The 27,847-nt window shown below is 41.7% G+C and overlaps 1 protein-coding gene across 4 annotated transcripts; it reads left to right on the top strand.

Annotated features, from left to right (window-relative positions):
* Positions 1-16: 16 nt before the first annotated feature.
* On the top strand, positions 17-25,596 carry DAD1 (defender against cell death 1). 4 transcript variants are annotated; one of them, XR_001007188.1, is made up of 4 exons: positions 17-334; positions 13,068-13,242; positions 22,885-23,096; positions 25,561-25,596. XR_001007188.1 is itself a non-coding variant. In XM_011990615.1 (4 exons), exons 1-2 carry the CDS (start codon positions 124-126, stop codon positions 13,196-13,198), a joined length of 342 nt encoding a protein of 113 aa, XP_011846005.1. In that variant the 5' UTR covers positions 17-123; the 3' UTR covers positions 13,199-13,242; positions 15,234-15,236; positions 22,885-23,107. The 4 variants fall into 4 exon arrangements, 3 of the variants coding, with proteins under 3 accessions (XP_011846005.1, XP_011846003.1, XP_011846004.1); XM_011990615.1 differs by lacking the exon at positions 25,561-25,596 and adding an exon at positions 15,234-15,236 and having other exon boundaries at positions 22,885-23,107; XM_011990613.1 differs by lacking the exon at positions 25,561-25,596 and having other exon boundaries at positions 22,885-23,107.
* Positions 25,597-27,847: the final 2,251 nt, after the last annotated feature.

Here is a 27,847-nt window from a genome sequence, read left to right as displayed (position 1 = left end):
TTGGCACACCGGGGGCGCGGAGTTAGGTCACGACGGTGCGCAAGCGCAAACAGCACATCCGGTGTGGTCGACGGGTCCTCTAGGAGTTTTGGGCGCGCGGACCGGAGTACCTTGCGTGTAGTTATGTCGGCGTCGGTAGTGTCTGTCATTTCGCGGTTCTTAGAAGAGTACTTGAGCTCCACTCCGCAGCGTCTGAAGTTGCTGGACGCGTACCTGCTGTATATACTGCTGACCGGGGCGCTGCAATTCGGTTACTGTCTCCTCGTGGGAACCTTCCCCTTCAACTCTTTTCTCTCGGGCTTCATCTCTTGTGTGGGGAGTTTCATCCTAGCGGGTAATGGTTCTATAAGTGATCATAATAATAATGTGTTACTTTGGTGTGCTGCTTTTGTTTTCATAGTACTCTATATCAGACCACCGCCCCTTGAAGTTATGAGAAGAGCCTGCATTGCCCTTTTTTTGTGAATGGGGAAATTGAGGCCCAGAAAGCTTAGATCACATGCCTAATACCAAACGGCTGTGTAGGAGTTGGACTTAAATGTCTAAAGAAACCACCTTCGTGCTGCTACTCCACCTGGTGATCCACTTCACTTAATATTGGTCCGGGGAAAACCCTATTCCAACTTTAACTTAGGTTTAACACAAGTCTAAAATTAGTAGACTTTTCAAATGAAAAACCCAACCTTGAATCATCTCTCATCTTGACCTAATCACTACTAATCTCCGGTAAAACGTTTCAATGAAAGTGCAAAGAATATAAATGCTGGTGCTTTTCTTGTTGAATCATCCTTTACTTGATTTTGCCTTTTAGCTGCTACTTTTTTTCTTGTAGAGGAAGTTGTTATTTCACTGTCCTAAACCCAATTTTTGTTCACATAATTCTATTTTAGCCTTATTTTTCCTTTTGATTCCAGAATTTGGTAACCTTGTGGACTGCTATATTTAGCGAGAACTGTCTCCATCAATTTTTGTCAAAATGTGACTTTTCTTGCCCAATGGGGATTCAGTGAATACTGAAAACAGGCGTGGCCTCTATCGCTGGTATCACCTGCTACTTTGACTTTGAAAACATGCCAGCATTCATGGTTTCTTTTCAGTGTGATCATCAGTCAGGTCATCAGTTATATTTTCAGTCCAATATGAGGCATTATGGTAAAAGCTTTGGGGATACATCAGGCACATGTTCTTTGTCCTTAAAGAGTTTATGGTCTGGTTGGGATACAGACAAAATACAGCACTGGAATTGTCTAGAGGCCTGGCACAGTGGCTCATGCCTGTAATCCCAGCACTTTGGGAGGCCGAGGTAGGCAGATCACTTGAGGTCAGGAGTTCAAGACCAACCTGGCCAACATGGTGAAACCCCATCTCTACTGAAAATACATAAATTAGCTGGGCATGGTGGCGCACGCCTGTAATCCCTTGAATCACTTGAACCCGGGAGGTGGAGGTTGTAGTGAGCCGAGATAGTTCCATTGCACTTCAGCTTGGGTGACAGAGTGAGACTCAGCCTCAAAGAAAAAAAAGAAGTCTGGAGACAGTGGTGCTGTGCTTAAAGTTAGAGACCTATAGAATGCTTTTTATACATTTGCATTGCTAGTTCTGACACACCAGAGATACTTCTCAGAATTTAAAACAGGCCTGAGGATCTAATGACTTGTATACTGAAGTTGCAGATTAGCCTTTTGATTGGATATTTAGTTACCATCTTTGACTTTTGTCCTAGATGACCAAGACCTGGTTGTCTGTGGTGGCATCCTTGCCTTCAGGATGTGTTAACCATCATCAGACCAGATACATTACCCTCTGCTCTAAGTATTCTCCATCACCCACCCACCACCTTCTACCACAGTACTAAATGTTTTTATTAGCCAGCCCAGAGAAGGAACCTTGATGAGAACTTCTGATTAATTTTGTTTGATGTTTTTGTTTCCAGGTCTGGAAGAGTAGGAGCAAGGCAGGGTCTGAAAGCTGAGTTTAAAAAGATGCCTTCTCCATGTAGAAGTCACCCTGCCTTCATAAGCCTCTAGGGTTAAGAATGATTTTTCATGGATGCATTGAAGAATGTGGTTTGCTGAAGAGTGGGCATGGACTCGAGTTACAGATTATCAGTGTAATAAAGCCAGAAGGTTTTTTGAGCAAATGACTTTTGCTTATGCTAAGACCTGTTTTTGAGCCCATTGTGGCTGAAATTGAATTGGCAGACTGCACTGCCTTTCTCCTCTCCAACAGGAACTAGGTGGCTTGTCATTGAAGAAAAACCTAGTAAAAGGGCATATTAATGATGGGGCCAATAAGGGGGATTAGAATTTCCAGATCTATTAGATAACAGGTAATAGAGCCAGAGAAATAAAGCAACTTCAGGAAAAGAAGGGATTCATGATAATTCTTATTTGCCACAGAAGGGTATGATTTATACTTCTTTTGACAGCACTGACTTTCCTAAATCCTGCCTCTTCTGCTGTTTGTTAGCCTAGATTGTCAACTGGAGACTAGTTTTAATCTGCCATTTGTTAGCCTAGATCATCAACTGGAGACTGATTTTAATGGGAAATTTGGATGCTTATCCTTTGTTTTGATTGTTAGTTAAGGTAGCCTTGTTCCTTTTTATGGTGCTGGGGTTTCTAACTTTCCTGTGGAGTTTCCTGTTGCAAGAGAATGGAGGAGTCCAGTGAGCTGGGAGAGGGAAATGTAGGAGATACTGTTGAAGGATTAGATAGTGCTGGCTATTAGATGTTTGAATGCCAGGCCAAGGAATTCGGACTTTTTTTTTTTTTCCCCCACGTTGGATTTTCAGTCTTTTTTCCCAGGCTAGAGTGCAATGGCACGTTCTCGGTTCACTGCAACCTCTGTCTCCCAGGTTTAAGCAATTCTCCTGCCTCAGCCTCCCGAGTAGCTGGGATTACAGGCCTGTGCCACCACGCCTGGCTAATTTTGTATTTTTAGTAGAGACGGGATTTCTCCATGTTGGGCAGGCTGGTCTCAAACTCCCAACCTCAGGTGATCTGCCTGCCTCGGCCTCCCAAAGTGCTAGGATTACAGATGTGAGCCACCACGCCCAGCCAGGAGTTTGGACTTTATCCTGTAGGTAACAGTAAAGCTTCTGAGGATGCTTTTTTAAAGGGAGAGATTTAAAATTGGTGTTAGCATGTAGGATGAATTGGAGGGAAATGTTCTTTAATCTTCCCTAATTTTTTTTTTTTTTTGGCAGTCTATTCTGTTCCCTCTGCATGTGTTAGTTTAGCATATGCTCTTTGGAAATTGACCAGTACATTTTAAACCAATTCAGAATGCTACCAAACCTTTAAAAACCTGTTGTTATTGGGCCTAATGGTATGAAAATGGTCTGTTTTCTTCTGTTCCCTCATAGCTGAGAGACTTACCCATGGTTTCAAGAAGGAACCAGAGGTGGAAAGTTGCCATTGAGAGATCCTTTTTTTTTTTTTTTGATCATCAGAGTATAATATATTGGCTTTAAAAGGACCTCAGAGGTGGAATATTTTTCTTGTTTCAGACAGATTTCAAACATCCTCAGTTAGCTGTTTATCTTGTCGTTAGATATCTCTAGAAGAGGACATCTGTCCCTTTTTTAGAGTTAGGTTCCAGTGTTGGCAGCCCTTTAGTTTCCTTTTTTGCCCAACTGAAAGCTGTGCTCATTTAAAGTGCTATTTTGAAGGGATAAGTGGAAAACATTGACTGTCCTCAAAAGAAATCTTTGGTCTTGAAACAAATTTTTAAGTCATTTCCCAACTGTCATCTGTTCTGTTCTCTAATCTATATGAGGTAATTTTGTCTTAAAAAATAGTTTTGTTTTTCCTAGTTTACAAATTCAAAACCAGTTTGAATCTATAAGGCAAGGAGGCCTAGTCCAGAGTTTTCTGTCTCATGGGAGCTATTGGGCTGTTGTGGATTGGGGCCCAGCATTTCCTTTGAAATTATCCATCAGATCTGTGGATCCTAATATTATCTCCCATAACTGTTATCCAAGAGATTAGAAGTTTGCCACCCTTGTGCCTGATAGTCTTGTTTCTAAATATCTTTCATATCATTGCTACTTTTTCATCCTCTGTTTTAGCCTCTCAGTATCTCTTATGTAGACTACTGTAATCCTCCTTACTGGTGTTCTGGCCTCTGGTTTCCAGTCCGTCTTCTACTATGTTTGCAGGCTTGATTTGACTTGCAAATCCGATTGTGTCGCTCCCATGTACAATTTGTGTTTCCCAAAGTAAAATTAAAAATGTTTTTTTGACATACAGGCTCTTTCATGATCTGGCTTCCTCTCTGTCTGCAGCTTCATCTCTTGCCTCTGCCTCCTCTATACTCTATGCTCCAACAGTATTGAACTACTTGTCATTCTCTGAACACTCTCAAGGGTCAAACTATTTGCCTTTGCTTGACTGCCTTCAAAATTCTTTCACTTTTTAGACTTCTCAGCTCAGTGCAATTTCCTTTTTTTGGTATTGTTTTTAAAGAGAACAAGGTCTTGCTGTGTTGCCCAGACTGGCCTCAAACTCCTTGGCTCAAGCAGTCCTCCTGCCTCAGCCTCCTGAGTAGCTAGGACTATAGGCATACACCCCTATGCCTGGCTTATTGACCTTTGGAGCCCTTCTCTGACTCTCTAGCAGATTGAGGTCTTTCCACTTTATTCCTTTTTCACCTTGTATGGTGTGTGAGAGAGATAAGGCACTGTGCTGTATTTGGGTGTCTGCCTTCCCTCTGGAAGGTGAGCCCTTGAGGGCAGGGGCTGTCTTCTCATCTCTTCATCCTCAGTGCTGAACACTGTACATGTTAAATGGTGAGCAGGCATATAGTCAAGTCAGGAATACTGAGCAATGATATGCTAGGTTCTCTGCCAAGGTGCTGGGAATTCAACTTGTGAAGCACACAGATATGGCTTCTACTGTCACAGAGTTTGTAATGTAGTGGGAAATACAGACAAGTAAATATGGATATGGTGCTGATGGAGAATTATTGGTGAGAATGGGAACACAATGTGCACCCAACCCTGCCAGTGGTCCTGCCATAATGTTTCTCTTATATATTCACCTTCCCAAAATAGGCTTCATAAATCACTCTATTTTTCCTCTTTTCCTTTATTCTTAGTTGATGATCTTGCTTTTATTTTTTCACTAAAAAAATAGAAGTGGGTAAGAATTCCTTCATCTTTTCACCACTGAATCATAACAGATCACCTGCTTTTATACCCATACTCTCTGACTTCTCATGGTGGGTGATGTGTCTCTTTCCTTTGAAAGCTCCACCTGTGCAGAGGATCCAGTCTTCCCTTGCTCACTCAGGGGCTCCACTTCTGCAATTATTCCTCCATTCTGTGTCATTAATTTCTGTTTCTCTCCTGGATCATTCCCATCATATAAACATGTTCTAATATTGTCCATTTTAAAAAAATCCGTTTGACCACAGATATTCTTCTAGCTACCATCCCATTTCCTTTCCATCATTACAGAATTTTTGAAAGAATAATTAATGTTCCTACTTCCTTAACTATTCATTCCTTAACCACTCTTGGTATTGGTCTGTCCTCCCTACTTTACTGAAACTACTCTTGCCATGTTTAGCATTTAACTTAGGCATTGGCTTCTGTGTAAAAGGAAAGTTTCTTCTTGAATATAACACTCTCCTGCTTGTTCTGTCTCACCTCACTGCTTTTTCCTTTCTGCTGTTTTGTGCTGGGCACGTCTCTGACTGAGGGCATGGTTGTAGATACCTTCACTTTGTATTTTTTTTTTTAAATAGATAAATAACACCTGTATACCTACAACTACTGCTTTATATTTTTAGTTTTGACCTGTCCCTTGAATTCCAAATTAGTAAATCCAGTTGCCAACTTTATGTCTTCACTTGATGTCTGATACGTACTTTGAACTTAACATGTCCAAGATCAAATCTGCTCATCCAGCCATCTGCCTCTTCACCAGTTAGTATATGGTGTCAATGTTGGTTGCAGTTTTTTTTTTTTTTTTTTTTTTTGAGACTAGTCTCGCTCTGTCACCCAGGCTGGAGTGCAGTGGTACAATCTCAGCTCACTGCAACCTCCACCTCCCAAGTTTAAGCGATTCTCCTGCCTCAACCTCCTGAGTAGCTAGGATTACAGGCAAGCGCCACCATGCCTGGCTAATTTTTGTATTTTTAGTAGAGATGAGGTTTCGCCATGTTGGCCAGGCTGGTCACTAATTCCTGACCTCAGGTGATTCACCGGCTTCAGCCTCCCAAAGTGCTGGGATTACAGGTGTGAGCCACCACGCCTGACTGGTTGTGTTTTTAAATGAAGAAATTTAAGTTACCCGGGTCCCTTGATTTTTCTTATCTCCTGCATCGGTTTCATCAGCAAGCTCTGTCTTCTCCAAAATATAGCCTGTATGTCTTCATTTCTTTCTATTTTTATTACCATTACCCTGAGGTCTTTGCGTCCTAAGAATTTCTGCTTTTTAACCTTGCAAGCCATTATACTGTTCCATTGCTCTTATAACTGAATCCATACTATTTTCTGAGGCTTACCATGCCCTTCAGGATTTGGCCCTTGTCCCTTTCCCCTTGATCACCATAGTCTTGTTAGTCTGTCCTTGATTTTTTTTTTTTTTTTGAGATGGAGTTTTGCTCTTGTTGCCCAGGCTGGAGTGCAGTGGCATGATCTTGGCTCACTGCAACTTCTGCCTCCTGGGTTTAAGCGATTCTTCTGCCTCAGCCTCCCGAGTAGCTGGGATTACAGGCTTATACCACTACGCCCAGCTAATTTTTTGTATTTTTAATGGAGATGGGATTTCTCCATGTTGGTCAGGCTGGTCTCAAACTCCGGATCTCAGGTGATCCACCCGCCTCGGCCTCCCAAAGTGCTGGGATTACAGGTGTGAGCCACCGTGCCTGGCGTTTTTCCTTGTTGTGTTTATAACATGCCAAGATTGTTCTTACTGTCTAGAATGCTCTGCCCCCAAAGTTTTGCATGGTTGGTTCTTTTCTTTCAAATATTGGTCTTAAATAGCAACCTCTTAAAGAGACCTTCTGTTATGATTAAGAAAAGCTTCCCAGTCACTCTTTATTATCCTGTTTTATTTTCTTCATAGTACATATCTCTATCTAGTAGTTCCTGGTTTATTTGTTAACTTATTGATTATATGTTTCTCTCCATAGGAGTGAAAGTTCCTTGAGAGCCAGACTGTTTTGTTCTGTGCCATATTCCTAGCACCTGAAATGATGCATATCATGTAGTAGATGTTTGGTAAATATTTCTTGGAATAAACGGACATTTAAGGGGATAGAGTAAATCAGAATTGCTAAAATGGAACAGGCTGCTTGAAGAGGTAGTGAATTTCCATCTTTGGAAGTGCCCAGGGAGAGACTGAAGGATCATTTGTAGTGGAGCATTTTGAACAGGCTTTTTTTTTGCTTTTTTTGTTTCCAATGCATCTGAGAGATGTGATACTCTTATCAGTAACCAGGCTCTGGAAAGTTGATAATTCTCCATCTGGAGGTAGCTTACCAGATTCTGTACGTGGTGAGCATACTTTGAAAAGCTTCCTAGGTGGTTAGTATAGCCTCCCCCAGCATGCCCACCCCAACACCTCTTGGGCATTGTATGCATCAAATGGGGTGTTGGTGTTTATGACCTCTGAGGTCCTCTCCATCTTTGTGGGACTCTGATTCATATGTTTTCATTGAAATAATCTGGCTACCATGATCACGATAATGATAACATCAATTTATTACCTTATCCACCTTCATGGATACTTTTTCTTTTTTTCCCTCGTATTTCCTCAAAACTCAACACCGTGTTCGCTACCCCAATAACCAGTATTAATAGTTTTCTATTTCTTCAGATTTTTTTTCTAGATTCTAACTGAAATGACAAGATAATTATGCATATCATATATAAATAAAATATTTTACTTTTTTTTTTGAGACGAGGTCTTGCTTTATCTCCCAGGCTGGAGTGCAGTGGCGTGACCGTGGCTCACTGTAGCCTGCAACCTCTACCTCCTGGACTCAAGCAGTCTTCCCATGTCAGCCTCCCCAGTAGCTGGGGCCATAGGTGTGTGCTACCACACATGGCTAATTAGAACATTTTTTTTTGTAGAGACGGGGGGTCTCCCTATCTTTCCCAGGCTGGTCTCAAACTCTTGGGCTCAAGCGATCCTCCCACCTTGATTTCACAACATGTTGGGATTACAGTTGTGAGCCACCGTGCCCTGGCCAAATGAAATAAGGAATGGACTGGGTGTGGGGGCTCACATCTGTAATCCCTGCCCTTAGGCAAGCAGAGGTGGGAGGATTGCTGGGCAACGTAGGGAGACCTTGTCTTTACCCAAAACAAACAAAAAATTAGCTGGGCATGGTGGTGCATGACTGTTGTCTCAGCTACTCGGGGCGCTGAGGTGGGAGGATTGTTTGAGCCCAGGAGGTGGAGCCTGCAGAGAGCCATGATTGCACCACTACATTCCAGCCTGGGTGATGGAGTGAGACCCTGTCTCCAAAAAAAAAAAAAAGATTGGTTTTTTTTCACTTAATAAATCTTAGATATGTTTGCTGTCAGTGTACAGAGAATTTACCTTATTCTTTTGAATAATTGCATGGGATTTCATTGCATGTCAGTAGTATATGATGTTTAGACTGTTTTAATTTTTTTTCGACTTTACAAATATACTTTCAGAATGTCTTTGTTCTGTAAGATAAATTCCTTTGTCAAAAGGTAAAATCATTCTAAATATTAATGGATATTGCTAGTTGCTCTCCCAAATGGATGAACGAATCTGTACTTTCTACAGCGGGGGTTTACTTGGTACCCTTGCTTCAGTCATTGTCTTTAATATTTTTAAGGGTCTGGATACCTGAAAAGATCAATGGTGCTTCCATGGTGTTTACATGTTTAAGCATAATGAAAACTGTTGCCATGGTGACAGGCTCTGGAGAACTAGTCTGATAGTTTTCTGGCCTTTGGATTAGATTTGTTTGTTGCTTTTTCTTAGTTAATGATGGGATGATGCTAGCCTGAAGCGAGTTTAGGTTTTCTTAAGCAGTGTAATAATTTATGACAGGCATGAAGATACTTTGGAAGAGTGTATTCCTGGAACTTTTTTTTTTGTCAGTGGTGACTGTAAGAATCTTCAAGGGCATAGAGTGTGGCAGTGGAGAGTTCTCATGAATTATATTGCTTAGGTCTTCTGCCTTTTTTGAGACAAATAAGCAGCTGCTGGAACTTCGAGATCAAAGGTAGTTTATCGACAACTGTGAGGTCCTTGTGAATGAGCGTGCTGTCTTTATAAACTCTGCCACCCATTAAGTGAATCTTCTATTAGAAAATAATTCACATTTTTATAACTTTGTATCATTCAGCCCAGACCCTTTGTTGTTGCCTCTAGTGCATCCCCATCTAGGTATAATTAGAAACCTTTAAATCAGGAGATAAGAGAGCTTTGTGGGTTTTTTGCTTATACTTTTTTTTTTTTTCTCTCTAAGAAAGCCTCTAGGTTTCAGTATAACTCTGAGAGTCATATTTTTTCTTCCTTTATCAGAGTACAAAATTTAATTGTACAACTTGATGAATTTTTAAATTTACCTATCTAACCACTATCCGGATCAAGATACAGGACATTATCAGCACTATAGAAGCCTCCTTGCATCTTCCCAGTCATCTTCTCCCTGTGAAAGATAAAAACCACTGTCTTACCATAGATTGGTTTTACCAAGTTTTAAGCTTTTTGTGCATGGAACCATATGGCATACACTTGTTTTGTTTAGTTTTGTTTTGAGATGGAGCCCCTGTTGCCCAGGCTGGAGTGCAGTGGCGCAGTCTCAGCACACTGCAACCTCCACCTCCTGAATTTAAGCAAATTCTCCTGCCTCAGCCTCCTGAGTAGCTAGGATTACAGGTGCGTACCACCATGCCCAGCTAATTTCTGTAGTTTTTATTAGAGATGGGATTTCACCATGTTGGCCAGGCTGGTCTTGAACTCCTGACCTCAGATGATCCGCCCACCTCGGCCTCCCAAAGCGCTGGGATTACAGGAGTGAGCCACGTGCCTGGCCCTTGTTTTTTATTTTTGTTTTTTTATTTTTTATTTTTTTAGATGGAGTTTCGCTCTTGTTGCCCAGGCGGGAGTGCAATGGCACAATCTTGACTCACCGAAACCTCCACCTCCTGGGTTCAAGTGATTCTCCTGCCTCAGCCTCCTAAGCAGCTGGGATCACAGGCATGCACCACCATGCCTGGCTAATTTTGTATTTTTAGTAGAGATGGGGTTTCTCCATGTTGGTCAGGCTAGTCTTGAACTCCCAACCTCCTTGGCCTCCCAAAGTGCTGTGATTACAGGCGTGAGCCACCGCCCCTGGCCTTTTTTTTGTTTGTTTTTAATCAAGATAAAACATGACAAAATTTACCATTTTAACTATTTTTAAGTGTGTAGTTCTGTCGCATTAAGTACATGTACATTGCTGTAAAATCATCATCACTATCCATATCCAGAACTTTTTTGTCTTCTGCAACTGAAATTCAGTCCCCATTAAACAATAACTCCTCATCCTCCTCTCTGTCAGTCCCTGGCATCTACCGTTGCACGTTCTGTTTCTAGGAGTTTGACTACTCTTGATGTCATATAAGTGAAACCATATAGTATTTGTCTGTTTATGATGGCTTATGTCACTTAAAATAATGCTCTCAAGATTCAGCCATGTTGTAGCAGGTGTCAGAATTTCCTTCCTTTTAAGGCTGAGTATTCCATTGTATGTATACATCACACTTTGCTTATTCATTCTTCTGCTGACACTTGGGTTACTCTCACCTTTTGGGTATTTTGACTAATGCTGCTATGAACATGGGTATGCAAATATTGCTTGAGAGCCTGGTTCCACCCTCCACCCTCCCAGCTCCCCAGGACGGAGTTTCCCTCTTGTCACCTAGGCTGGAGTGCAATGGCATGATCTCGCCTCACTGCAGCCTCCACCTCCTGGGTTCAAGCGATTCTGCTGCCTCAGCCTCCCGAGTAGCTGGGATTACAGGCACCTGCCCACCTCGCCCAGCTAATTTTTGTATTTTTAGTAGAGATGGGGTTTCGCCGTGTTGGCCAGGCTGGTCTTGAACTCCTGACCTCAGGTGATCCGCCTGGTTCAGCCTCCCAAAGTGCTGGGATTGCAGGCGTGAACCACTGTGCCTGGCCGAGATGCTGCTTTCACTTCTTTTGGATATGTACCCAGAAGTGGAATTGCTGGATCATATGGTAATTCTGTTTTTAATTTTTTTGAGGAAACTCCATACTGTTTTTCACAGTGCTACCCCATTTAATTTTCCCACTCATTAGTGCACAAGGGTTTCAATTTCTCTGCATTCTTGCCAACTCTTGTTTTTTTGATATTAGACATCCTAATAGCTGAGAGGTGATATCTCATTGTAATTTTGATTTGTATTTCCCTAGTGATTAGGGATGTTGAGCATCTTTTCATATGCTTGTTGACCATTCCTATATCTTCTTTGGGGAAATGTCTATTCGAGTCCTTTGCCCATTTTAAAATCTGGTTATGATTTTGTTGTTATTGCATTGTAGGGGTACTTTAATATATTCTTATATTAACCCTTTATCAGATATGTGATTTGCAAATATTTTTTCCCATTCCATAGGTTGCCTTTTCACTATTGTGCTCTTTATTGTACCTTTATTGTGCACAGAAGTTTTAAATTTTGATACAGTTCAATTTATTTTTACTTTTGTTGACTGTATTTTTGGTGTCATGTCCAATAAATCATTACCAAATACAATGCCATAAAATTTTTGCTCTGTTTTCTTCTAAGAGTTTTTTAGTTTTTGGTGTTACATTTAGGTCTTTGATCCGTTTCGAGTTAATTTTTGTAGTATATGGTATAAAGTAAGGGTCCAGCTTCATTCTTTTGCCTGTGGATATCCAGTTTTCCCAACATCATTGGTTGAGAAGACTTGTTTCCCCATTGAGTGGTTTTGTCACTTTGGTTGAAAATCATTTGATTTTGTATACGAGGGTTTTTGTGCATTTCTTAAAAAACAAAGTAATTAAATTGATTCATTTTTTTAACTGTAGTAAATGTACTTTTAAAATAAACTTATAATGGAGAACCTGAATCATTATCCATAAATAGGAGGTCACACTAAAAATACCATGGAGCTGGGCAGACGTGTTCACCCATGCCTGTGGTCCCAGCTGCTCGGGAGGCTGAGGTGGGAGGATCGCTTGGGTTCCAGTCCAGCCTGGGCAGCACAACCAGACCCTGTCTCCTACCGAGTTCACAGTGGCTCCGTGTGGCTGTGTCCCAGAATATTCCTCATCTAATTGAGGGGGTACATTTGTTCCCCCAACATATTTACTTAGGTTCTGCCCTGTGGTCTCTATGTGGGAGCTGGGCTCTTCTGGCTTTGGCTTCCTCTGGGTGACCTGCTGGGTTCCAGCTGGTTTGGCCAGCCAGTGTGTATAAAGTTTTTGGCCGGGCGCAGTGGCTCACACCTGTAATCCTAGCACTTTGGGAAGCCAAGGTGGGTGGATCACAAGGTCAGGAGTTCGAGACCAGCCTGGCCAGTATGATGAAACCCCATCTCTACTAAAAATACAAAAATTAGCCGGGCATGGTGGCGCATGCCTGTAGTCCCAGCTACTTGGGAGGCTGAGGCAGGAGAATTGCTTGAATCCGGCAGGTGGAGGTTGCAGTGAGCCGAGATCGTGCCACTGCATTCCAGCCTGGGCAACAGAGCAAGACTCTGTCCCTGCCCTCCAAAAAAATAAAGTTTTGATTGTGTTGCCCCACTTACTTGTGCAGTTCATCCATTTTTGTGTATAGCAGAAGTTCTTCTTCATTGCAGTATAATATTCTATTGTTTGCATATGCCGTAATTTATCCATTTTACTGTTGATAGACATTTAGATTGCTTCCAGTTTGGGGCTATCTGGGTATCATTTGTGTATATGCGCTTTCATCTATGTATGCATTCATTTCTGTTAGAGTAGAATTGTTGGGTCCTAGGGTATGTCTGTATTCATTAGCAGTCATATGTATTTCATACTTCCATATAATCATTTTTTGTGTTTTGCTTCTTGTGCAGTTTGCCTGAGAATACAGATCAACCCACAGAACAAAGCGGACTTCCAAGGCATCTCCCCAGAGCGAGCCTTTGCTGATTTTCTCTTTGCCAGCACCATCCTGCACCTTGTTGTCATGAACTTTGTTGGCTGAATCATTCCCATTTATGTAATTGAGGAGTAGGAGACTAAAAGAATGTAAGTGATGATCATAGTCCTTGTCCTGTAATGTTGATTTTAGGAAGAGAAATTGGATGGGACTGGTTTTGATCGTGGTTGGCAAGCCTCCCATACTGCTGTTGACGTTTGCAGAATTTTCCATTGGTCTGCAAAGTATGTATTAATATCATAATTAATCAGTGCTAACACTCGTGGTCATTGCCTTGTCTTATTGTTCTTCAAATCATTAAGATAACAGGAAATTAGTGTTTGTAGCTAGTACAATAATTTCTGCACCAATAACTCCATGAAAATAACTCAGAGATTTTGGAAGAGACATAAATGGTAGGTTTTGCCTTTAGATTTGTTAGTTATTTTTTTTCTGATTTTGATCTCAGATGACTTTAAATGCTGGACCATTGTTTTCATAGCACTTAAATTTGATAGCATCCAGTGTATGTTGAATGAATGACTGTGGGCATTTGCTAATATGTGCCTTAAAGTAGAAATAAATGGGGAAATTGGGTTAACTTGGGAGTAGACTTTAAAATGTAAGATGGGATGCTGCTTGGTTCATTTGCCATTTTCCATTTTTTAGCAGTAGAGTTCTTTCTCCCTTCTCCCAAACAAACTCTTACAAAAAGAATCTTGGTATATAAAGCAGAAGTGGAATTGGAGTTTTTTTGATGGACAGAAATTGAAAAGCCCTCTCTGCTTGGCCTTTCCCTTCATGTATGGTATGCCCTCCCCTGCATCCCTACCTCCCAAGCAGAGTTCTAAAGCTTTAATAAATACATGGCTGTTTCCATACCGTATGTCAACACTGTTACTTTATATATGAGACAACAGAGGCCTAGAACAATCCATGGGCCTTCCCTGGCCGCATAGTTAAGTGTTTGCAGTGAAGTGCCCTAGTCTAGCGGTGTTCTTGGCCCAGTACGCCTTCCGGTATCCCATGTAGCTTACTGATGAATGCATGCAATATTTGCCTTTGCATTGCAAAATTTAATGTTCTGGGTGGTAGAGAAAAGAGAACCTTAGGAAATCTCATCCTATTTGGGGGAAGGATATCCTAGCACCAGCCTCTTCCTGTCACCACTTGGAAAGCTGTCATTTTTATACCAATCAGCAGAAATCTAGTACAAGAGTTTTAGAGCATCTGTGTGCAAAGTGGATGCAATAATGTGACAGTGACTATACTTCATTTTCTGACGTGAATTAGTCATTTCGTTATAATATGTTACATAAATCCTTTCCTTTGATATTGCCTCAAAAACAGTTCTGTTAGTTCAGGGAAGGTATCATTTTGGTAGTGGTAAGTTGATTTCAGTGAAAAACTTTAAGAATCACTTTGTTCTGTTATTTTAATACAGTTTAACTCCTTAAAGACCTGATTAAGACTTGAGTTGTCCTCTTCCCTCCCTTCCTCCCTCCCCTTCTATGTACCAGCCAATGTCTTGTTGTTGGGAATATAAACAATATTGTTGGCTGGGCGTGGTGGCTCATGCCTATAATCCCAGCACTTTGGGAAGCCGAGGTGGACAGATTGCTTGAGCTCAAGAATTTGAGGCTAGCATGGGCAAAATAGCAAGACCTTACCTTAATTTAAAAAAACCCCAAACTGGCTTCTGTTTTCAAGACATGTACAGTAGGGGAGAATATGTAAACATAACAGTTAAAATACAGCCCTGTTAGGGCCTCACTAAAGGTCTGAACAAAGTGCTGCAATAAATCCAGAGAAGAGAGCAGCTGTACCATCTGGGAGCTGGGGCAGCAGATGAGTTATCTGACCAATGGATAACAACTATTGCCAGTTACAATGAACTGTTACCAGTGAATGCAGGTAGAAAACTGACCCTCCAACATTGAGCTTCTCACGCTTGCAACTATGAGTAACCCTTGGGCTTCCTGATAGAGCCTTCTGGAAAGGTCATAAGTCTTCTGATTGCTTACTCTAGATTTCTGAAGTTCTTTTTTTCTAGATGAGTCATGGTGTGTACTTAGGAAGGGGACAGAGCAAACATTTCAAGGATGTTTTCTAGGCTCAGGGAGATACCAAATCATGGAAAATTATTTCCTAGGGCTGTCATGATTGGAGGAGGACTTTACTGCAGAGAGCTTAGTATTTCAAAATTACGACAAAAGCAGAGACAAAAAAGCAGTCTCAGCAGAAACTGTGTACTGCAGACCATATTAACAACCTAGGACCACCTGTTCAGCTGGGAATTATGGGCCCAAAGCATAGCAAAATCCTCAATCCCAGATTGCAGTGTTAAATCATTCTATGGAGAGTATGTTCATAGAAAAATCTTTCTCTCTGGGGGATTGCCCAGATTATTTTTCGTAGAGATCCTTCATTTGACATACACTACACTGTCCTACTCTCAGTTTTTAAAAATATACTTTTATTTGCTCCTTTTATGTGCTTTTAACTCAGCTATATGTGCAGTGTGCCACAGCACTTTAAAAACAGTTCCAAGTAAATTCTCAATATTGATACCAGCTCAGAAGGTAGAACAAAACAGATGGAACGTCTTCATATTTTCCAACTAAGTTGAGAGTTTGATATTAAAAAACAAACATCTGTAATATAGCTGATCTTACATGAATTTGGGGATGACAAACTCTGAACTACTCTGAAAGAGGAAGATCAAAAGAAAATGGCATTGGGTTAAAAAAAATAATTCAAGGGGAAGTAAGGAAGGTAACAGATAATGAGTGCTCAGTGTGTGCTATGCTTTAAGTACTTCTTGTTCTATATCATTTTATTTTCGGAATAATTTCACTTAGATAGGTTTGCTGTTCTCACTTACAGATGAGGAACTGAAGTTGAGAGAGCCTTGCTAGAACGGCCGGGCGTGGTGGCTCACGCGTGTAATCCCGGCACTTTGTGAGGCCGAGGCAGGTAGATCACCTGAGGTCAGGAGTTCAAGACCAGCTTGGCCAATATGATGAAACCTCGTCTCTACTAAAAATACAAAAATTAGCTGGGCGTGGTGGCCGGTGCCTGTAATCCCATCTACTTGGAGACTGAGGCAGGAGAATCGCTTGAACCCAGGAGGCAGAGGTTGCAGTGAGCCAAAATTGCGCCATTGCACTCCAGCCTGGCAGGAGTAAGACTCTGTCTTTCAAAAAAAAAAAAAAGAGAGCCTTGCTAGAAATCTTATAACTAATGTTTCTATCCAGGTCATCAATCATCAAGAAAGATTCAGTAGTTTTTAGACTATACAAATGAAAATACAAAAGCAAAAATGCTCCCAGTGGGCTTCTGACCCCCAGAAATCCATGCACACCTGAAATGATGATCAGTTTTTGGTGTGTAGGCGGCAGCATATTTTTGAATGAATGCATGACAGAAAGAAGCTCAGTGGATTTCAGTATTTAAAAATTTATATGCTTTAGTTTTTCCATGTTTGTTTTTCTGTGTTTCTTTCTGAAAATCTTTTTTTTTTTTTTTTTTTTGAGACAGAGTCTTACTCTCTTGCCCAGGCTAGAGTGCAGTGGTGTAATCTTGGCTCACTGCAACCCTGCCGCCCGGGTTCAAGCAATTCTCCTGCCTCAGCCTCCCCGAGTAGCTGGGACTACAGGCGCTTGCCATCATGCCCGGCTAATTTTTGTATTTTTAGTAGAGATGAGGTTTCACTATGTTGGCCAGGCTGGTCTCGAACTCCTGACCTCGTGATCCACCCGGTTTGGCCTCCCAAAGTGCTGGGATTACAGGCATGAGCCACTGCACCTGGCCTGTGAAATTCTTTTTTTGAAAAAAATCTCAGTCCATCTCAGGTGTTCTGAAGGGTAATGAGGAAAAGGAGGACAGAACTGTATTGGATCACAGTTTGAGAATTAAAGTTCCTGATGAATTGGACCCTGAATCAGAAGGAAGGGTGAACTGGGCCCAAAGGGACAAAACCTTGCTTGAAAATGTGCTCAACTCCCAGGGAGATAAGATAGCTGCCAAATGCCTGTGCCTGGTTAGCATTGTTTTGTTTTTATAATGGAGACCATTCTCCCATGTCTTAAAAAATTCAGTGTTTGATCCTAGCTGGAACAAGGGGGCTACAGGGTTGGGCAGAACATTTTAAACTGACTGGCAACACTGTTTACAAACATGCAATTGTGTTGGCTTTTCGAATTCAGTTAAGTATAGTAATCTAGAAAATTACTTCTGGAAGGGGATCTTGATGTTATTCTGTAGGCTTTGCTGCCACCTAGTGGATTGTATGTTTCATGTGTTGAGAGACTACCACAGAACATAAGAGGAGTTCAATTTGGGGGAAGAAGCTACTGATACCTGTGTTATAAAACCTAGTTTCTTTCCAGTCATTGAGGGGCAGCAGAGGTCCAGGTGGGCTTAGTTGCTGGGTTGGGGGTTGCTTTACATTCTGGCCAGAAGGGGGCAATGTCGAGTTAGGAACAAAAGGGCATAGAACCCTAAAGTGGCCCTAGATTTTGTTTCATAGGGGAAGACCAAGACTGTGCACATAGACCCTCAGGTTTCCCCTTTGTTTTCTTTTTTTCACCTCGTCAGTTTGAGAGCTTCCTTTTTTGGTTTGTTCTACATCTTTTATACTCAGTAGTGACCTCCTACTGACAATAATCTTTAATTTTTTGTTGGTGGAGGGCCCCATTTAGTTTTTATTTTATTTTCTCTTTGATACTTCTACCTTATGTTGAATTAGGTCCTGCCACCAAATAAGCTCTCTCCAAGGGAACTGTCCTAAATTTGTAGGAAATCTTCTGAGGTAGTCACATCATAACTTTTTTCAACTCATTTTTCTCTGTTTAGGAGGTGAGATTAATTATATATATATTTTTATGTGATGGGGTCTTTCTATGTTGCCCAAGCTAGGAACTCCCTGGGGTCAAGTGATCCTCCTGCCTGAGGCTCCCGTGTAGCTGGACCTACAGGTGTGTCACAGTGCCTGGCTCTGAGATTAGTTCCTTACCTTTCATTCTTAAAACTTTGAATCTACTTTTTTATTTGCTAAAAAGTGCTAATTGATGACTCTACTTGTTTATTGAACTCCGTTTTATATTTGGTCTATTTTTTAAGACTACCAAAGAAAAAAAGAATATCGAAATAGAATTGTATTTATGAATATCATTGCTGCCCTAACTCTACTGCCTTATTTTCTCCATCCTCCCAGCTTGGATGACTCCTATCACCCAAGTCATTCCCACCCCTCAGGTTGCATAGGAGCCTCTTCGGGCCCTTAGTCTACTGCATACCTCCAATGCTGCACTTATCACATTGTTATGAAACTATTCATTCACTTTCTTCTCTCTCCCACTGGACTCAATTGTGAACAGTAACAGTGTGTGTTTGTTGAATGAGTGTATGAATGAATAAACCTTTTTTGTTCTTTTTTTTTTTTGAGATGGAGTCTCGCTTTGTTGCCCAGGCTGTGGTGCAGTGGCATGATCTCAGCTCACTGCAGCCTCTGCCTCCCGGGTTCAAGCGATTCTCCTGCCTCAGACTCCCAGTAGCTGGGACTACAAGCGTGTGCTACCATGCCTGGCTAATTTTTGTATTTTTAGAAGAGATGTGGTTTTACCATGTTGGCCAGTATGGTCTCCATCTCTTGACTTTGTGATCCGCCCGCCTTAGCCTCCCAAAGTGCTGGAATTACAGGCATGAGCCACTGTGCCCAACCAAATAAACAATTTTTAACTGCAAGAAAAAGTTATGTTATTAAGTTACTTGGATGCTAAAACATGGAAAGTGCTACGAAAGAAAAAAAAAGCCAAGGCAGAGATTCATGGGAGAGGCTGTGGAGTGGGGAAGAGCATGAGACAAGAAGTCAGAGTAGGGGCTGGGTGCAGTGACTTAGGCCTGTAATCCCAGCACTTGGGGAGGCCAAGGTGGGAGGATCGCCTGAGCTCAAGAGTTTGAGACCAGCATGGGCGATGTAGCAAGACCTTGTCTCTTCCAAAAATCAAAAGAATTAGAGGGGCGTGGTGGTGTGTGCCTGTGGTCCCAGCTACTCAGAAGGCTGAGGTGGGAGGATTGCTTGAGCATGGGAGGTCAAGGCTGCAGTGAACTGTGATCATGCCACTGCACTCTAGCCTGAGTGACAGAGTGAGACCTTGTCTCAAAAAAAAAAAAAAAAGAAAATCAGAAGACTTGTATTGTAGCCTTTGCTCTGTTAACTAGTTGAATGGACAAATAAACTTACCTCTGAGCCTCAGTTTCTCTGTCTGCACTATGAGAGGATTGGCCTGGATGTTCATCAAAGTCTCTTGCCACTGTTAATGCCTCTCAGCATAATTCTTGATGGTTCTTTTGTGTTTGAGGAGGATTGTACTGTTTTTGTGGCTCCTCAATTGGGCTTTGCTTTCTGTTTTCTCCTTAATTGTTGCTTTTTCATATTTTCAGATTCCCATTATCAATTTATAGGAGGTAGAAAATTAAATGTGATTATAACTAGATGCACATATTTGTATGAAACCTTTTACAAGAATAAACCTTTGTAAAATGTCTTATAGTTCCCACATTAACAAGCTTGTAGGATTCACATACGTTCCACATATACTTTTACATACATCAGCTCATGTGATCCTTCCTTCCTACCCAGTGATGTGGAGATAGACAAATAGTAGTATTCTCATTTTACACCTAGGTAATTACACCTTGGTGAAACTTAGGTTGATGTATCCAGGCCCTGGAACTAATAAGTGACTGAGGGGGAACTGGATAACAGACATTTGGACTCTGAACCTTTATATTCCTTCCTGTTATGTTTAGGACTTTCAGATGATGGCTTTATATATATGTCATGTTAGAGGGTTTTCATTAAAAATGTTAAATTTGCTTTTCTTTTTAAGAAATTTTTATTTATTTTAAATTTTTATCAGAACCATCAGACTGGATGCTTTTCTTTTTTAAATGGGAAAAATTTGGGAGAGATTGATAGGAAAGGATGAAGGCCGGCTATCTCAAATGTTTCTGCATAGTTGGCCATACTTAATATGGTCCAGGAGAAATGGAGGAGAATGCAGGTCAGGAGACCTGACTTTGGCTACTGAGGGTGATCCTGGACCAGCACTGTCTAATAGAGCTTTCTGCAGTGGGGAAACATTCAGGGTCTGCACTGTGCGTTATGGTAACCACTAGCCACATGTGGTTATTGAACATTTGAAATGTGGCTAACAGACTGAAGAATTGAGTTTTTAATTTAACTTTGACTAAGTTTAAATAGTCACCTGTGGCTAATGGCTGTGGTGTTGGACAGCAGAGCTCTGGACAAATTTGTCAACACTGTCAGGTCACAGTTTTCTCATCTCTGTAATGAAAGGATTAAAGAAGCTGATCGCTAAAGCTCCTTTCATTTTTTAGAAATATACAGCCTGTGCCTTCTAAAACTGATGATTCAAATTGAGCTGTAAACCTAGAATTTCTGCAGAATGGTGTTTGATTCACATTATTTCTAATTTCAGTTTTAATTAGAAAACTGACGAGGATCCAGGATGAGATGAATTTGAAGGAAAATCAGTATTTGAACCTGTCTGCCCATTGCTAGTGTCTGAATAGAGATATTGCTAGAGAAGAATACAGATTCCAAATAGAAATGACCCTGGCTGGCATTATCTTTTCTATCTCTACAGAGTCATTTTTAACAGTTCTTTGTGTTATGCCTTGCTTTCTTTTAAGATGATTACAACAAACTGATTAAATGGCACTGTCTTTTCTGCGCAGGTGAAATAGACTGAAGCCACGCTAACTTTTCTCAGTAGGTGTCTTCCATTTTGCATGTCTTGATATCAGGGGAGGAGATTTTATTAGTCAGTTTCCTGAAACCTTTATGCCCTGGTTAACAGTTGAAACCATTCTTCTTAGCTGTTGAATAGTCAATTATGTGAGCTAACATTTCAAAGAATCCTAGAACCTCTGCTTTTAGGATAGTGTCTGGTAAATAGATCTGCTTTAAAAGAGGGGGAGCAGATCTTTGTAAATAGGATTTTCTGAAAACCACTGTCAAAGAGACTTACTCTCATGAGTCAATTTTTGCCTTTCACGTGGACTGGCCTCAGCATCTTATATTTAAATGTTTTAATATCATAAAATCTTGAAACTTTGATTTTGTACTAAACTAGGATTTCTTTTATATTTCTAAAAGTGTCAAGGCTTTGTTCCCTGAAAATGGCTTTATGCTCTAGTCCTCTCTCACCTTGGCCATTAGAACTATAATGTAGCCAGGCGCGGTGGCACACGCCTGTAATCCCAGCACTTTGGGAGTCTGGGGCAGGTGGATCACCTGAGGTCAGGAGTTGGAGACCAGCCTGACCAACATGGTGAAACCCCATCTCTACTAAAAATGCAAAAATTAGCTGGGCGTGGTGGTGCACTCCTGTAATCCTAGCTACTCAGCAGGCTGAAGCAGGAGAATCGCCTGAACCCAGGAGGCAGAGGTTGTGGTGAGCCGAGATCGCGCCATTGCACTCCAGCCTGGACAATAAGCACAAAAATCTGTCTTGAAAAAAACTGTAATGTTGCATTGGTTTATAGTCTATTGCCAGAGAGTTTGCTTTAAGAAATTTGATGGAATGAATAGTTGAGTTTGAATAGGTCTGTTTGGTTTTGTTTGGCACTATGAACACCTTTTGCTTCCTGTTACTGCTCGCTCTTTTACACATTTCTTATAATACCACCGATTCAGCAATGTTCTGCAATTATGTAGCATTTCTCTAAATACTATTGTTAGTGAAATAAACGCATTCTGGCTGAAAGTCTAAAATCTCTCCTTTAAGCTCTGATGCCAGAATCTCCAGGTTACTTACTTGACTCAATATACCAAATAAGGTAGTGCCCTTTTACCTCCTGGGGCAGCCCGGTTCTTCTGAAAGGTAGTATTTCCCAGCCTTTTTTGAGTCATGGTACACATAGGAGATTACAGTATTTTTATGGCACACTGGGAAAATCAGTTGCTTATGGCTGGAGACAGTGGAGCCCCTAGGGCCGGAGGTTTTCCAGCCAGACCCGTGCTGGAGTCCAGTAGGTGCGAGGCTGTGCTTTGAGGGACTAAAGGAAGCCTGTATCTTGTGGTGAGGGTTCCACCTCACAACTCACAGATCTCAGTTCCATTTGGCTCTAGCAGCAATGTAGCCACTTCTGTTGGGGTTACTCTTTCTTCACCTTGTTCTTGCCAAAAATAAACTTATCTTTAAATGAAAACTAAATTATTTCTTGTATTTTGGTCCTTTGTTACAGCTGAGATTGGGAATTTTTCTCTCTTTCTTGAATCCTTACTCCCTACCCTGCCTCCCCGCCAATGGAAATCTGTGCTTTATAAGCATTTTAGATTCCGGAAAGCTCTTTAGGTTGAACTACAACCTTCTCACCTCAAAGAATCTGTGGGCCAGGGAAGTCAGAGTGACTTTTGTGAAGTCGTGCGGCTAATGAATGGTAGAGCTGGAGTTAGAACACACGTCTCCCAGCTCCTAGTTGGTTTTGCCTTGGTGTGCTTGAAATTCAGTTTTGAACGTTAATTTTTCTGGATAGTACTCCCATAAAATGTTCTGTGAGAAATACTTGCTTCTTTCTAGTTTTTCTCGCCTGGTTTAAATATTGTCCTGAGTGTAGGAACCCCATAACTGTCTTGTGGGTTAGAATTTAGATGAAAGGATTTGGGGCCCTGTCTCTAGTATCATAAGACATTTAACCTTGCTGCTTTTTTCTTCTAGGTTCACTCTTTGAATTTCCTGGATAAGAGTTCTGGAGATGGCAGCTTGTTGGACACATGGATTTTCTTCAGATTTGCACTAGCTCTGATTTTTATGCAGGAGAAAAGTCCAGAGTTCACTCTGTGTCAGAACAACTTTCTAACAAACATTTATTAATCCAACCTGCCTTTCATTAAATGTAACCTTTTGCCTTCCTAATTAAAGAACTCCATGTCACTCCTCCTTATGCCTCTAGCTCTGTTTTTATTCTTTACTGGTATCAGAATCCTTTTTTTCCCTTCAGTCCTCTGTGCTGAACTCTATGAGTTGGTAACTTACATCTGTGAACCTGCCTCCTTGTTTTCATTAAGTGTATTTGAAGTTAATGGCAAAAGGCAGTGCTGACAACCCTGGGAAATGGCAGTCCTTTGTCTTCTTCCTGGAGCAGGTAATCCTTTACTAATCCTTCGATTATTCCAGGTGCTTCCACTCTTATGACAGTGCGTTCCTAGAACTGCATTATTAAGCACTTTGCCAGAAATTGAACTAAGTATGTGCTTCCACATTTACATCTGTTTCAACATGTTTTAGTGGTAAAAGTGAAGTATGTTTTTCTTAGGCAATGTAAACAGAGTGAAAAATGGGGGTTATGTATGTGTTGACTTATAAGATATGATATTCTCCAAAGCACCTTCACAAATATTCTCTCATTTTATTCTTGCAATTACCTTAGGGGTTCCTATCCTCATTAGTTAGGTGAGTAAATTTAAACTCAGATTTGTGACTTGCTTAAGATCCGAGTTCATGACAAAGCTTGGGTGGAACGTAGGTCTGCTGGCTGAAGTCTGGGCTTATCGATGTGTATCATGCTCGCAGCCCTGTTTTCATCTTGGGTGCTGTCGGGTTGCTATATATGGGGTGCAAGCTATGTTGAGAATGCCACTACTTAAATTTAGCCAACTACCGAGAATGATGAGTTGCGAGCTTCTCCAACTTGGCTGCACGTTAGCATGACTTGGGGAATGTAAAAAGAAAATCCCAACGTCCAGGCCACACCCCAGACCAATTAAGTAAAAATCTCTTGGGGTGGCATCTGTAGTTTTTAAAGCTACGCAGGTGATTCCAGAGCACAGCAAATTGGAGAAACACTGCTCTGGATTCTTGCTACTCAAAATGTAGTCATTGACTACCAGTATTGGCATCACCTGGGAGCACAGGCCTCACCCCCCCCCCCCCCGCCCCCTGCCAAACCTAAAGAAGCAAAATCTTCATTTTAACAAGGTCCTCAGGTGATTTACGTGGACAATAAGATTTGAGAAGCCCTGATCTGGAGCAGTGGTTCTCACATTTTGGTGTGTCTCAAGATTACCTAGGAACTTGGTGAAAATGTTGGGCCTGTATGTTCCTTATTAGCTCTTTGCCTAACTGATAACGCACTGAGTCAGGAGTCAGCAAGCTTTTCCTTAAACAAATGGGCATGGCTATGTTCCGCTGTCACTTGACGAAAATTGGCTGTGGCTATGTGGGTCATGGTTTGCCATTCTTAAGTGATACTAGTTCACCGAGATTATGATTGAGCAGTTTAATCTGCCTTTTTTTTTTTTTTGTATGTGAGACGGAGTTTTGTTCTTGTTGTCCAGGCTGGAGTGTAATGGTGCGATCTTGGCTCACTGCAACCTCTGCCTCCTGGGTTCAAGCAATTCTCCTGCCTCAGCCTCCTCAGTAGCCGGGATTACAGGCATGCGCCACCACACCCTGCTAATTTTGTATTTTTAGTAGAGGGGGGGTTTCTCCGTGTTGGTCAGGCTGGTCTCAAACTCCCGACCTCAGGTGATTCGCCCGCCTTGGCCTCCCGAAGTGCTGGGATTACAGGTGTGAGCCACCGTGCCTGGCCTAATCTGTTTTATATACAGATGTCATAGACCTTATCAGGAGGCTTCTGGATAATTTTTAGTCTAGAGAAATTGGAATTTTGAATAAGAAAAGCATCTGAACTTTGAGACATGGGTTGAAAACTGGGAATAATAGTAATTTTATGAAGGAAGACATTGTAATTGCAGAGTCTTTAATATACAGATTTTGTTTATTTTTTCATAATGATCTTGAGGTACATGGGACAGGTATTAAATTCCCATTTGCCAGGTCAGCTATGGTCTCAGAGGTTGTGATTTACCCAAGCCAGTTACCATCAACAGGAAACATTCATCTTTGGTATGTCTTTTCAATATTCGCTTTAGGGGTAAAACCTACAGACTGCTTTAGAAGTCTTGGGATTAGTTTTAGTTAAAGGCTCATTATAGGTAACTCTTGTTTTATGCTTCTGTTGATTTGCTTTATGGTTCTCAATTTCACACGTACTGAAGAATTAACTGTAGACCTGTGAGTAGCCACTGTACTCCAGCCTGAGCAACAGTGTGAGACCCTGTTCTTAAAAGGCCAAGCATGGTGGTTCATGCCTGTAATCCCAGCACTTTGGGAGGCCGAGGTGGGCGGATCACCTGAGGTCAGGAGACCAGCCTGATCAATATGACGAAACCCCGTCTCTACTAAAAATACAAAAATTAGGCAGGCGTGGTGGCTTGTGCCTGTAATCCCAGCTACTCAGGAGTCTGAGACAGGAGAATCGCTTGAACCTGGTAGGCAGATGTTGTAGGGAGCCAAGATTGTGCCATTGCACTCCAGCCTGGGCAACAAAAGCGAAACTTAGTCACAAAAACAAAAAACAAAAAAAAATGAAACAACACTGAAAAAACGCCAGGTGCAGTGGCTAACACCTGTAATCCCAGAACTTTGGGTGGCCAAGGTGGAAGAACGGCTTGAACCCAGGAGTTCAAGACCAACCTGGGCAACACAGTGAGTCCCTGTCTGTACAAAAACAAAAAAAATTAGCTGGGCATGGTGTTGCACCTCTGTAGTCCCAGTTACTCAGGAGGCTGAGTTGGGAGAGGCACTTGAGCCCAGGAGGTAGAGACTACATGATGGCACCACTGTACTTCAGCCTGGGCAACAGAGCGAGACCCTGTCTCGAACTTAAAGACACACCCCCAAGCCCCATTGCGTTTCTGATTCTTTGGTGTTTTTTCAGCTGAAGTATGTTGAAGGAGTTGATTTTGAGTACTACTGCATGGAGAGTGAGGTAGACCCTAGCATTTCCTGCTTCCCCTTGCTTAACACCTCTGTGGGGTGGTTTATTTTTGTTTTCTGTGCTCTTTTATGGGGCCGGAAGCCATTCACCACAAACACTGTGGAAAGTCTATTCCCTGCCATTCTTTGCAGTGGTGGGAAGCCCAGCCCTGAGCACCTCCTGCCCACACATTTCCTGGCCCTTATCACATGGAAACCATCTCTCTTGTTTTCTTCTCTTAGCAGCCTATACCTTCGGCCTCTTGTGATCACATCCTTTCATCTTGGGCTTCAAAACACTTTTGTTGTGATGGCTAGAAAATACTTGGGGAGGTCACAGAGGCGTGCTCCCCGGTGTTGGAGGTTATAGAGGCCAGGGAGCTTGTTTACAAACTTAGCGGGAGACTCTGCTGCTCTCCTGTCTTGTTGGGTTGCAGCTCGGCTCTGGGAGTCTATAATAAAAGTTGGAGTGTGAAATGACTTAGTAACTACAGTTTATTTAAAAGTTTTTAACAAATATAAAAAATGAATTTCTCCTGTGGGAGAAAACACGTTCTAGAACAAGGATCTTAGAGGAGGGAGTAGGAAAAAAGTGGGAGGAAGCTTTTGAAGGACTAAACAAAGTATTTTATTTGCTTACATTGAATTTATAGGTAGGTCCAAGTTCTGTCAATGGGATTTTAAGAAAGTATTTTCACACCACCAGAGAGGCAGCCTGGTGTTGTGGAAAACACTTTGATCTGAAAGTGTTGATTCAAGGACTTGTTCTGCCACTTACTCTCTGTTGACCTTTTGCCTCTAAAATTTAGCAAATAATGACACACTTAGGCTTTGTGCTAGGTGGTGCATGGCATTAGAAAAGATAAGACACAGCCCTTCCTGTCGAGGAGTGAGTGAGAGGAGTGAGTGAGCGTGGGCCACATGTCTGGCAAACTGTTAAGCACCCTCCTGTTACTTACGTTTCCCTATCATTGCATGAAGGAGGTGGGTGGCATTCTTATTTTCCTGATGAGGAGATGGAGACTCAGCAAGTGTTAGGTTTGAATCTTATTTCTGTCTAGCTGAAAGCATTTGGGTTAGGCTTTGAATGAGATAAATCATAAAATAAGCATGGGGATAATAATACTTCGTACTGTGGTTATCGCAACAAAACGTACGTGAAAACATGTTAATGTAATTGCTCTACAAATGTGTCATTCATTCCTTTCAGCGCTCACCAGAAGCTCTGAGGATTCCACGACATACTGCTTTTCTCCCTCAGCTACACACCCATTTCACTGACTTTCAGCTAAAGCACTGTGGTGGCCAATGGCAGGCCTGGCTGTCCCTGGGAGAAGGGGAGAGACCTCCCTAGGAGCCCCCTTTGAGGCCTGCTATTCAGGACTGTTAAATCCCAGGGATAAACAACTTTGTTTTTAACTTTTAATTGAAATTTTCCCTCATGTGTGCGTATACACACACGTCAAAAGGCTAGCAAGCTCCCATATGTCTAACAGCTTCAATGATTATCAACATTTAACCCCAATCTAGTGTCAGGGTATAAATAAGAGACATCTGATGGCAGAGCTTATTCTTTCTGTTTTACCCCTTCCTTTCAATTTTTGCTTACCTTGAGTTAAGTGCTACAGAAGTGATCACAACGGACAAGGCGCCTCACTTTCTGAGCCTTAAATTCCAGTAGGGAAGAGAGCCAAACTATTACATAAATGAAATAATTTTGTTGTGAGTGGAGTAGAGGAAAGAAGCAGTAAACAATACAATGTGACAGTAAATGGGGCTGGGGAGGGAGCTGCTTAGAGTGGTTAGGAAGGACCTCTCTGACCAGGTGACCTACAGGCTGAGATCTGGCAGCTGAGAAAGA

Source organism: Mandrillus leucophaeus, unplaced genomic scaffold (genome assembly GCF_000951045.1).
Source record: "Mandrillus leucophaeus isolate KB7577 unplaced genomic scaffold, Mleu.le_1.0 Scaffold380, whole genome shotgun sequence".
Taxonomy (NCBI): Eukaryota; Metazoa; Chordata; class Mammalia; order Primates; family Cercopithecidae; genus Mandrillus; species Mandrillus leucophaeus.
Note: the sequence above shows the minus strand (reverse complement) of the source record. Positions and strands in the feature narration are given on the sequence as shown.

Coding starts and splice junctions, on each gene's coding strand:
- DAD1 (XM_011990613.1), top strand. CDS start 124: ATGTCGGCGTCGGTAGTGTCTGTCATTTCGCGGTTCTTAGAAGAGTAC. Junction 335..13,067: donor GGGGAGTTTCATCCTAGCGG/GTAATGGTTCTA, acceptor CTTCTTGTGCAG/TTTGCCTGAGAATACAGATC.